This window comes from Podarcis bocagei (genome assembly GCF_964188305.1).
Source record: "Podarcis bocagei genome assembly, chromosome: 15".
NCBI lineage: Eukaryota > Metazoa > Chordata > Lepidosauria > Squamata > Lacertidae > Podarcis > Podarcis bocagei.
The window spans coordinates 9,025,894-9,038,420 of NC_138141.1; the positions used below are offsets into that span (position 1 = coordinate 9,025,894).

Below are 12,527 nucleotides of genomic sequence, written 5' to 3' on the forward strand. Positions count from 1 at the left end.
GAAGCCAGAAGCGCCCCCCCCCCTTTTACTCAGATGTAAATTCCATTAAGGGGACTTACAGAAGAACCTTGTGCATATTTACTCCAGTGAAATTGCCCTCATTGTTGTTGTTGTTGTTTAGTCGTTTAGTCGTGTCCGACTCTTCGTGACCCCATGGACCAGACCACGCCAGGCACTCCTGTCTTCCGCTGCCTCCCGCAGTTTGGTCAGGCTCATGTTTGTAGCTTCGAGAACACTATCCAACCATCTCATCCTCTGTTGTCCCCTTCTCCTTGTGCCCTCAATCTTTCCCAACATCAGGGTCTTTTCCAGGGAGTCTTCTCTTCTCATGAGGTGGACAAAGTATTGGAGCCTCAGCTTCAGGATCTGTCCTTCCAGTGAGCACTCAGGTCTGATTTCCTTAAGAATGGATGTGTTTGATTTTCTTGCAGTCCATGGGACTCTCAAGAGTCTCCTCCAGTACCATAATTCAAAAGCATAATTCAAAAGCATTCTTCGGCGATCAGCCTTCTTTATGGTCCAGCTCTCACTTCCATACATCACTACTGGGAAAACCATGGCTTTAACTTGCTTAACCATGGCTTTAACTTTAAATTGCCCTCATGGCACATGCCTAATCCTGACTACTCAGTACAGTACAGTACAGTACAGTAAATCCTATGGAGTTGATGGGTATATGGTCCTAGGCAGGGCTGGATTGATGAGGCCCTAAACCAGAGGTCAGCAAACTTTTTCAGCAGGGGGCCGGTCTACTGTCCCTCACACCTTGAGGGGGGCCAGACTATTTTTTTTGGGGGGGGGGAGAATGAATTCCTATGCCCCACAAATAACCCAGAGATGCATTTTAAATAAAAGCACAAATTCTACTCATGTAAAAACATGCTGATTCCCAGACCGTCTGTGGGCTGGATTTAGAAAGTGATTGGGCCAGATCCAGCCCCTGGGCCTTAGTTTGCCTACCCATGCCCTAAGCTACTGATGGTAATGGGACCCTTTATATGTCCAGCTGTCCTTTGTCAACAACAAATTGTCGCTGTTTTTTGTGTTGAATATATGCTATAAGGTAATTTATGGACCTAATAGGTCTCAAGCCATTTGCACATAACAAAATACGTATTTTATCAAAGTAATTGTTGAACTGAAATACAATTAAGAAGAAGTATATTAATAGTGAATTTTTTTTGGGGGGGTCAAGAGAGTGGGGCCCTAAACTATAGCTTGTTTAGTTTATAGGTAAATCCGGCACTGGTCCTAGGTCAACGCTGCTAGGAGTGCTGCCTTCATCCCAACCCCGCCTGCCTGGGAGTAAATCCCACGGGCTTCTATGGGACTAACGCTCAGCATCGCACGGTTAGTTCCCAAGCAAAGCCCGGCCGGGACCTGCAAGCCAAGGCAGCCGCGGTTCCTCCGCTCCGCGCCGAGCTCAGCACCACCCGCACCTCTGATCGACACCATCCGGACCAGGAGCTGCCCGGGCCGAGCGCGCGCCCACTTGGCTCTCGGCAGCAGCAGAGGCAGAAGCCCCGCCCCGCGGCTCGCCGACGGAACCCCGGGCGCCTTGCCCCGCCCCTTTCGGCCGCTGGCCCCGCCCCGCCCTCGCCTAATTGGCTGCCGGGGAGGAGGGGGTCTGATTGGGATGCAGGCGCGCGGCTGCTCGCCTTTAGTCTGGAGCCGGGCGGCAGGCGGGGAGGCGCTGCTGCTGCTACTGCGGGCGCGTGGGAAAGCCAGCGAGCGAGCCGAGGGGCAGGCAGCAGCCCCGCGCTGCCTGGGCTGGAGTAGCCGCGCGGAGTTGAGCCTCCTTTCGTGGCCCTGAGGATCCTGCAGCATGGAGACCCCGCCCTTCTTCGGGCTGGCGCTGATGCTCTTGCTCCTGCCGGATCTGCTCGCCGGGACTGGGGCGCTGCGAGGTGAGTGGGATCAACCTCTGTCTCCCCCCCCCCCCTCCATAGAAAGGAATGGGGAGGGGCTCCAGGGCTGGCAACTTTGCCTGGTCAGCTTCCTTCTTTTCTTTTCTTGATCGGAGTCCACAGGTTGTCTTCTGCTGGAGTAGGAGAATGGATACCTTCCCACCCCCAATTTTATTTTTGGTGTCTTTGCATGTGGAAGCGAGTTTGCTAAGGGAGGCAGGCGGAGAGAGGATCTGGTGCAATGCACGCCGCCTCCTTCCCACCCTCTTCTTCCCTGCTCGGTGAAGGGAAAGGGGGAGGCATCCTCTCCGGAACTCCTCTGCCCTCGAGACTCCCTCGCCTTCTCTCTCTGTTGGGCTGCTTTATGGGGCCTATCCGGTTTTGAAATACGGGTTTCTGGACGGATTGGGTTCTGCAGCAGAGAGCAGCGGCGCTTGGAGAGACGCGGAGTGCTAGGGAACGGGTTCAGAAGAAGCTGGGCTGGCTTGAGGCGTGGAGGGTCGTGTGCATGCGTGTGCTCGCTTGAGAGCGAACATCTTTTCGGGGGTGTGCATGTGCGTGCAAGATGCTCTCCAAACGGCTTCGGTCGGCCGTCAGTCCTAGAACAGTGGCTGGATCCTCGGGACTTGGCAAAAGTGCTTGCCGGTGCAATCCTGTGCCTCTTCGTACTTGGGAGCAAGTCCCGTTGATCGCCGCTTGAAGCTGCAATCCTCTGCGCACGCCGAGCTCCGGAATAAGCCCTGTTGAGCTTCTGGGTAAACATGCATCGGATTGTGCTGCAAGCTTGTCGTTGTAATTGTGCGAGTCAGTTTCTTGTTGCGCTGGTCCGTTTCTTATTTCCGCTGCTTTCCCCGTACTGCCGCTCTCGGTTCTGAGATGCCACAGTCTCCCCATTGACTACAGCGACATTTTGGACTCTCTGGTGGAGTTCTCCCAGACCACTGGGCTTGGGTGTGTTGGATGTATGCTTCTGCCTCCGTCCTGAAGGGAGCTGACTTGCTAGCCATCTCCATTGTCTGTAGTTAAGTAAATATGGAGGGAAATGGTTAAAGATATGTCATCAAAGTATTTGCCATCTTTTAACAAGAATCGTTTTCACTCTCGCATACATCTGTGAGCCCCAGCATTTTTAAAATTGGTAACCTCACAGTGTATCCACCCCTTCCCACCCCAGGGCTTCACCCTTATCTTCAGTCAATTCAGGGTTACACCTTCAATGTCTAAAATTAAGCCTTCGGCAGGTAGCTGATTGTAAAGTCTTGTCAGCTTCTGAGACTCTCCTTGTCTGACCACCACCCTTGTCTGTGTTTTCACAATAAAACCCACTTGCTTGCCTGGTTTATGGGAAAGAAAAGCTTGCAGGAGGCACAAGACATTCCGGGATCCGTCTAATTACAACAGAGTTGTTATTTTTAGGTACCTTGGACAGCAGCTTTGCTCCATGAAATGTGAACTTTGACTGTATCAAGGGAGCAGAGGGCAGCCTCCGTTTCCTCCTTCCCAGCCAATAGGGTGGCTCTTTATATTGGGTTTATGGAAAGCAGCTGTGCATATTAAATATACCGCAAAGCAAAATGTGGTTCATGGGAAGGCTAAGGGTTTTGACCCTGCTCTACACATCAAGAACACTTGGAGATGAATGCAGCAGGGTGGGCCATAGTTAGCATCTGAAATCACCCCCAACCCATGTGTAGTAATGCTGCACTTCTCTGCAATCTTTAGAAGCACCTTAATTTCTGTTTATGGTCCCACTGGATGCTTAGGTACCTGATTTGCTGTGGGTTTGTTCTTAGGCATTAATGGGAGAGAATAGTATTTTTAGCTTTATTGCGGTCTTTTCCTTTGTTTTCATTGTTTTGATCCTGCACAGTGTTTAGATGTAGCTGTAGCTGGAGCACTTAACCCCAGAAGCTACCCACTGAGTGATAATGCTACAGTTTGGGAAGTTGTCTGGGGCCACCTTGAAGAGAGATTGCATTCCCATCACAATTCTTTATGGAGTGTTCCAAAGAGTGTATGTAACAGATTGGGGAGGGTGAGATGATGTTTTGGTTTGGTTTTTTAAAATCATTGCCAGTCTGCATCTTAGCCTATTAGTATGCATGTGTACACAAGATTTGCCTTCTTTCCTACAACACACCTTTTATAGGCAATCTAAAATAAATTGAATATAGAACCTAGGAAGCTAATAATTTGACCTGAGGGTTGTTGTTTTTTTAAAAAAAAACTTTTTGATGGCAGCGAAACCAATCTTGAAGGACTGTTTGTGACATTCCTAAGTTCTCTTGCCATGTGAAAATTATGTTTTCTTTTCCTTTCCTTTCTCTTTTCTCTTCCTCCATCCCCACCCCCTTGCCGGCCCCAAGATTAGAATGGGGTTCCAAGTGTGTCTTGTTCTAACTAGGGCTACAGCCTTAAGTTGGTTTGATGGGCCAGATTAACCAATTCATCTGGTTATGGAATAATAATAATAATTTATTTATATCCCATCCATCTGGCTGGGCTTTCCAGCCACTCTGGGCAGCTTCCAACAAAATATTAAAATACAATAGTCCTTCAGATATTAAAAGCTTCCCTAAACAGGGTTAGCCAACACCTTAAGTGTCACCAATTCATAAGGCCATAGGAAGCTTCCTTTAAGCCAGGTCAGATAACTAGTATGTTCAGCCCAGAGACTTTCCTATGATCTGCTACCTGTTCCCTTTTCACCTGGAGAAGCTACAGATTGAACCTGCAGCATTTTACATGCAAAGCATAAACTGTACCACTGAGCTATGATTTTTCTCTCCTCACACCCAGTCAAGTCCTTAGCATGCCATTCCCTTACATGTGGCTCATCTCCCCACCCCATTCAAATCCTCATTTAGCACTCAAGGGAGGGACCTGTCTTGGATTTGTTTTGCTGGCTGAAAGTGGCACCAGCTTAAGGAAAGGAAGACAAGTAGAAAACGATGCCCCTCCGTGCACCTGGTCTTTTGTAAATGTCCTAGGCCTGCTCTGTGTTCTCCTTTCTCTATGAAATTTTCAGATGAAAAGGGGTGTCATTTTAGGGCAGGTTGATCTTGTTTTTGTTTTTTTCTAGTTTAAGCAAATGCTGTAGCTGATTGTGATTGTTGCAATGTTTTCCTTTATCAAAATCATTGCATGCCTGAAAAAGAAATAAAACAGTTAAGCACACATGCACAATGGGTTTTTAATGATCTAAGAAACATTAGGATGTTAGGCCAGAACATCCTTAAAACCTGTGCGCTTTTTTCTCCATAACTACTTTATTCATATGCAAACTTATGACAATTCACTCCATTAATATTCATATGATTCATCAACTTAAGATCTTTTATCAGGTGACAGCCTTAGTTCTAAGTAACAGCTAAAATATTTTTTCCTGTGACTTTGCACGATGCCTTTGTATCCACAACACTGCCTGATAGTCCTTTGCATGGCTTCTGATTTATGATTATACACACCCAACAAACTCATTCAGTGGCATATGTCAGGGTCTGTGAGGCCAACCAGGTACTGGAGTGCAATTTCTTTTCTCTCTCTCAAAGTCCTGATTAAATAGTACCAAGGGCAGACAGAGCTATTTAATATCTCCTTCACACTTTGTGAAAAAGTGCTTTGTGACTTTTAGTTGGTCTGGCCATGCACCAATCTTGAGGTATGCAACTTTTGTTCCCATCCACAAACAGAATGAGGGGTGAAAATGCTGACCTGCCTACCACACCCCATAAATCTAAATTGGATCACTAGACAAAAAAACCTGCCTTAAATGGGGTCCTCAGAGGGTCTCCCCTTGGGGTAGGTGGCAACCATATGATTAGATGTGACATGGCAGACTAAGATGTGTCTATCTGGGAACAACATGCTTAAGGAAATCATTCTAGCTCAACCAAATCTTTGCTGGGAAGCCTTGAATAAGTCAGTTTTTGTATATGTGAGTGATCAATCTATTTTAGCTCACAGTCCTATTGTAAAACTGAATGCTAAAGGTATTTGTACGCTGAACAGTAGTACATAGTTACAAATATAAAGATTTGCCCACCATGAAGGTCTTGAAGGGACTGGAGCCTGTCGCTGGAATTAATGTCAAGTTTGCACATGTTCCAACATGCCAACTTTAGTTGCTTTTCATTGTTTCTCATCAGGCGTGATATTATCTGTGGTTACTTTGCTTAAAGGAACAACGAGCAACAACACAGGCTGTTGGAAACCAGTCAATGTGTCTGGCTCTCTGCTGCAGATGGGATTCCTTTGTGAATTTGTTAGGCAGTCTTAAGAAGAAGAGAAAATACAGAATTAGATGGTCCACATGCCAAGCAGATGGAAAGGTATTGCTGTCTTGCAAGCTTACAATGCCTGTCATTCTTGGAAGGGAAAGTCATGTTGGACCATTGGGCTGCTACGGAAAACAGCAGCCTGGCATCCAGTTTTCCTTCCTCTCTGTGTGACATCCAGTAAGGGAAATAGACATTGTGTTTATGTAGCAACACAGGCAAACTGGATACAGGTTTGCTGTCCTGTTTTGGCAGGGTGCGAACCTCATGATCCTCATCACTTTTAACTGCTGACAGAACCATTGAATGGGTGATATTGTTAACGTTTCTCCCCACTTATATTTTTCTTCTTCAGAGACAGATTGGCAAAGTTTTGAAGCCAGCACATGGCTGGCTTCATAGCAGCTTTGACTTTTCTTCCCTTTGTGATGTTGTCCCCGAACAATTACTGTTCAAGAAAAGCATGAGGTGACAACCTCATATCATAGTGCTCAATCACCTTCTGCTGTGGCTGGGCTTATAATATTGGTGAAGTATGACATCAACTGCTGGGTTATCCATGAGACCGCAGTGTAGGGCTGAGAAAGATGGCTACCTTTAACTTAGGAGCATCACTGCCAGCCAGAGTAGACAGTTCTGAACTAGGTGAACCAACTGGTCTGGTGTAAGTCAGCTTTTTTATATTCCTGGTTTCCTAGAGGGAGGGTAAAGGCAAGGATTCTTCCCAGGATTAATGTTCAACTGGCAGAATGTTGGTTAATATAATAACTTTCATAGCTAACTGCAGCATGCAAGCAAAAAAACCCCCCTCCATTCTGTCATACACTAAGATGGAAAATTACTTGTGGTAAAAGGGTTCCCTTGAGGAAACTTGATGCTGTCCTCTCCCTCTCTCTTCCCTCCTCCCCTCTATATTTTTAGACTGGCTTGCTGAGGAAGTGTGGGGTTTGAGCTTAAGAGTAGAATCTTGACACCAGAGGCTGCTGTTTCTTTTGCTTTGCCGACTGTCACTACTTTTAGTGGAGCAGATGGCCAGATTCATTTATAGCAAATAGGAATTTATTTCATTCTTTCCCACCCCATTTCAACTTTTAAAGCTCTTTAAAGCCCTGTTGGCTGTTCTGATCGCATGTAACATCGACACATGAATGTGGAGAGCTTTGTGTTGTGTGCTGTGCTAATCTCTGACACGTACTTGCCACCTTCCAACCTTTGAAGGCTGAAGGTGGGGGGCTGTTCTTCTCTTGGAATCTCATTGAGCAACTTAGAGCCCTGCATATAGGTTTTCCACATGAGCAGAGCACCCAGTTAGAACATCAGCATATTGTATATGGTGTAATGTAACCTTACCTAATGATTATGATACGCATATATATCTGTTTATTCCTTTACAAACAATCACTCCTGCCATCCCTCCCATGTTTAGAGCCAGTCTGGTATAGTGGTTAAAGTATCAGACCGGGAACTGGGAGACCAAGTTCCACATCCCCACTCAGCCAATGCATCTCACTGGGTGTCCCTGGGCTAGTAAATCTCACAGGGTTGTTGTGGAGTTTGGAAGATGCATGTATGCTGCTTTGAACTCCTTGAGAAGAAGATGAGGTATGAAAGCCATGAATAAATACTCCCATCAGACTTCTGCTACCCGTGATTACATCACATGGGAGGTCTTGAGGGTTGGTTAGAGCACAGAAACTTGCATGTTTCTTATGAATCACAAGGCTAAACCCCATTGACTGAGAAATGCTGAGATGGCTTCCATACTGATGTATGTGTATGTGGGAGAATAGATTTGGAGGTGACTTTAAAAACAAGACCTGCTTAAAAGAAGATGAGAAGAGCCCTTCTTGATTACACCAGAGGTTATCGTTTATTTAATTGGTTTCAGTTATGAATCGCTTCCCATAAAACATTCCGCTGACATTTAAAAATAACAACATCAGCATTTTTGTATGGCTTTAAAACAGCGTTGGATGGCGTTAAAAGAGGAATAGACAAATTTGTGGAGGCTGAAGCCATCAGTGGCTACCAACCTTGATGGGTATCCTGTATGTCCACTGCCGGAGGCAGGGATGCTTCGGAATACCGGCATTAAAGAAGATTCCACCTATACATTAGGAAGAACTTCCTGACAGTAAGAGCTGTTCGACAGTGGAATTTGCTGCCAAGGAGTGTGGTGGAGTCTCCTTCTTTGGAGGTCTTTAAGCAGAGGCTTGACAACCATATGTCAGGAGTGCTCTGCTGGTGTTTCCTGCTTGGCAGGGGGTTGGACTCGATGGCCCTTGTGGTCTCTTCCAACTCTAGGATTCTATGATTCTATGGTTTGGAAGCCACAAGAAAGCTGAATGTTGTTGTGCTCAGGTGCTGCTTTGAGGCTTCCCATGGGCACCTGGTTGTCCACTGTGAGAAGAGGATGCTGGAACAGATGGGCCAAGGGCCTTTTCATTCTTAAATAAGAACAATTTCAAGTCCAGTCCAGATGCAGTCCCGTACATATACACAGCTTTTAGTTCCTGTGCCCTTTGTCCCAGAGTGGCCAAACAAATGCCTTTTGGAAGTCCATAAGCATGAAAGTGAGTGTGTTGTTAGTGGTATTTTTTAAAAAAATCATTTTTAAAGCCCTCCAGCTAGTGGTAGCAATCATTCTAAGATTCCAGGTATTTATATATTGCTGAGAACACAAAGTTGTGGACAGAGAAAATTGAACGAGAGAATCAAATGGCACAGTTTATGAAGCAGTACTCGGCTCTAGATGAAAGGCCATCAACAGTCCATTTCTGCATGGCTTTATAACCTCTGTGATGTGTCACCAAGGGGATTCTCCATACCGCAGGGTGAGTGTCACTCTCCAGTTTGAGGCCTTCTAATGAACAAAGCCATATCAGTCTTTTCAAAATTTTCAAAAATACTTTTACTGGGGCTGGCTGAGGAAGGGAAGAACATGTGATCATAATGGAGGCATTGATCTTGCCAAGGGTCAAAACATAAAGGGGTGGATTTTATCTTTGCCAGAAAGGTACCTGTGTCCTGAAAGGTTTGAGTGATCTTAGACATTTGGTTGGGTAGGACTAATTAAAGGACACACTGTCACTAAAAACAAATGGGAACTGCGTGGCCTGGAACACCATCTTGCCATGTGCCAGGCTGCTGATGTGGATCCCACCCACACTCTCCCCATTTCTGTTTCCCTTCCCAGGAGTCAGTTTGCATTCAATGTCCAGTTCTTTTGCTTGGGGGATAGGTGAGAGTTTCTGTGTTCTAACCAACACCTTGCCTCCTCCGCTCTCCTTTTTGGCACCTCAGCAAAGCTTGCTGTTTCCCTGAGGTCTGTGTGAGGAACAGTACTCACAGCCTGGACATAGAAAGTAGGAGGAAGGATGCACCAATATGTTTTTGTTTTCTTTTGACTGCCTGACTTGGCAAACTAAATGGCGATCTCAAACTGAGTGGGGAGTTTGCTTCCTTTGCTATATAAAAAGTATAAATTTGCTGACTTACTGTTTTAGAAGCAATGAGAGGTGGTTCCCCTGCAGGCTTCCCATGGGTCCTGGATGTCCACCTGACTGCTGTGTGATAGCACTAAAAGCACCTGCAATGCAAATTACCGTATTTTTTGCACCATAACACTCACTTTTTTCTTCCTAGAAAGTAAGGGGAAATGTCTGTGCGTGTTATGGAGGGAATGCCTACGGGTGGCATGCCTACGGATTTTCCACCTCTAAAAATTACGTGTGTGTTATGGTCGGGTGCGTGTTATAGAGCGAAAAATACGGTACTGCATTTTTCGCTCTATAGGATGCACTGGACCATAGGAGGGGGAGAACAGGGGGAAAAAATTCTCCCCCTCTCTGCTCAGCGCCCCTTCAGCAAAGCGGCAGGAGAAACGGAGCCCCTTCCATTTCTCCTCCCGCTTGGCTGAAGGCGCGCTGCGCAGCTCTCCCTCTCTGCTGAAGCCAGGAGACTCTTGCTCTCCCGGCTTCAGCGAAAGGAACCCGAAGCCTTCAGAGCGCAGCGCGAGTTCCCGCTGTGCTCCAAAGCCTTCATGCGGCTATCCCTGAAGCCTGGAGAGCGAGAGGGGTTGGTGCGCACGAAAGTAACACTCTCCAGGCTTCAGCGAAAGCAACGCGAAGTGTTCCCTCTGCGCTTCGGAGGCTTCGCATTGCTATTGCTGAAGCCAAGGAGCCTGCATTCGCTCCATAGGATGCACACACATTTCCCCTTAATTTTTGGAGGGGAAAAAGTGCGTCCTATAGAGTGAAAAATATGGTATTTGCAAGTGAACCAGGGACCACAAGGGCAAGCTGTAGTGACACTTGGTAGAGTATCCTATCAACAAAGTTAATGATGACATGTTTCTATCTTCCGTAGAAGGTGGAGATGTTGTGGTTGCCAGTTTCCTTCATCACATACTTCACTATAATTTGGCCCTCCAGGCCTTGGTATTTGGCCCTTGGAAATCTTTGCAGGTAGGATGACTGTGTGTCAGCATGTGCAAAAACTAGCTACTGTACAAAGTTAATATTAATATTCATAGCTCCACCCACTGTTGCCTTTGGCCACACCTCCTGCTGTCCAAAAGGTTCCCCAGAAAGAAATGTGAGCCTAAGGCTCAACAATGTTTGCTTCTCCTGTTATTAGTCAACTTCTCCATGGAAATCTGCGAGGAAACCTGGAGGAAGATAGACACTTAGAAGGAGCTGTTCCATTTCTCCCTGTTATTAGTGTTAGTTTTTATTTCTACTGATCTTGATATCTCTGTGATTATGCTTCAGTTTGAGTGAGAAAATGTTACCTTAAAAATTGAGTGCCTTATACTTGCCGGCATATCCTGATTGGTTTCTGGCAGGCTTCAGATGTGAAATCTCATAAGCCATCAGCCATAAAAGACTGTCAATACTAAACGCTGCTGCATGTCAGCTGCCAAGTACCAACTGTCAAATGTTGAAATCAAGTGCTGTTGGATGGCACATAAAGAGATCAAATGTCAGAGTATTCTGCAAATAATTTGAGTTTGGCAGCAGAATATTTAAACATCCAAATGTTTGTAGGTGAATTTTGAGGGGAATTGTTTTGCAACAGGTGAATCTCAGTGGTCCTGGAGACCTTTAGGTGTTGCATCTAGGATAGCCAACTTGATGCTCTTGAGATGTTCTTGAATACCAGATCCCACCAGCCAGAGGCAGGGAAAAAACAGAGAGGCAATACAGTTCAAGGTCAATTCCAGGAAGGCAAAAGCACTTAAGGATCAAGACTCACCAGGGTGTGGCTTAGGGAGGAGGCATGGCCTAGAGCAGGCATGTCCAAAGTCCGTTTCAGGGGCCTAATCTGACCCCTGTGGCAGTTTATTTCCTGGGGTAAAATCCTTAAAAAAGCTCAACAACCTCAATCCTTAAAAAGGTAACCCACCTACTTTAAGCAGCCAGAAACACTATAACCAGATACTGGAGAGACCTGTCAGGAGTAAGCATGGACCAATGGTACCAAATAGCATGGGAAACAGCCCTACTAGAAAAATTAACCAATAAACTGAAACTGACACGGGGACAAACAGAATAAGACGCCTTTATGGCTCCCCTTTATCGCATACACAGCCCAACAAGACAATGGCAATAATCCACCAACAGCATACAAATCAATATGGCTAACCTGATCCAAAACACCCACTCACCCCACTCACACACAAAAACAGAGTTCACCACAGCCAATCACAAACAAACAACCACACCCTAGGCCAACCCCAACCTCTCTCACCACCAAAGGAACACAAATGAACAGCACGAGCAACGCTGACACAAAACCCTACATACATTAAGCAAAATAGAAATATCACCACCTGACCCCCCCACCCCATCTCACCCCTCCCAATGTCTCAACAAATGAAACTGGTTTGTAAAAATGTTGCATGGAAAAAATACGAGAGACATTACTCATACTTCTGTAAATCCTTAATAATAATAATAATAAAAAGGTCGTCAACTTTGGTTGGCCCTCATGCATGTTCACTTCATCAAATCTGGCCCTCTTTGAAAAAAGTTTGGACACCCCTGGCTAGAGAGAGTGTCTCAATGACCATTTAGAGAGCGGTGGAAGGCCACATCTGGCGCCCAGGCTTTGAGGTTCCCTGCCTCAGGTGTATATCTTGGTAGCCGCTATGTTGCCCTCCTGATGTAGTTGGATTCTAACTCCCATCAACCACATTTGGCATTGTCACAGACTCATGGATGATGGGAGATAAGAGTTCAACAACATCTGGAGCGCCAGATGTTCCCATCACTTCTTGGGCCCATTCTCTCATGAAACAGAGGAAAGGGAGTGGTCTCTAGGACATGGTCCATAAAAAAAC

At 46.1% G+C, this 12,527-nt stretch overlaps 1 protein-coding gene across 2 annotated transcripts in view; it reads left to right on the forward strand.

Annotated features, from left to right (window-relative positions):
- The first annotated feature begins 1,659 nt into the window (after positions 1-1,659).
- The window catches only part of UNC5D (unc-5 netrin receptor D), a 430,198-nt gene continuing 419,330 nt past the window's right edge, over positions 1,660-12,527 (forward strand). For both annotated transcript variants that reach the window (XM_081171622.1, XM_081171623.1), the window contains exon 1: positions 1,660-1,907. In XM_081171622.1, the coding sequence (XP_081027748.1) occupies positions 1,826-1,907 (82 nt within the window). In that variant the 5' untranslated portion in view covers positions 1,660-1,825. The remainder of the gene's footprint in view (positions 1,908-12,527) is intronic.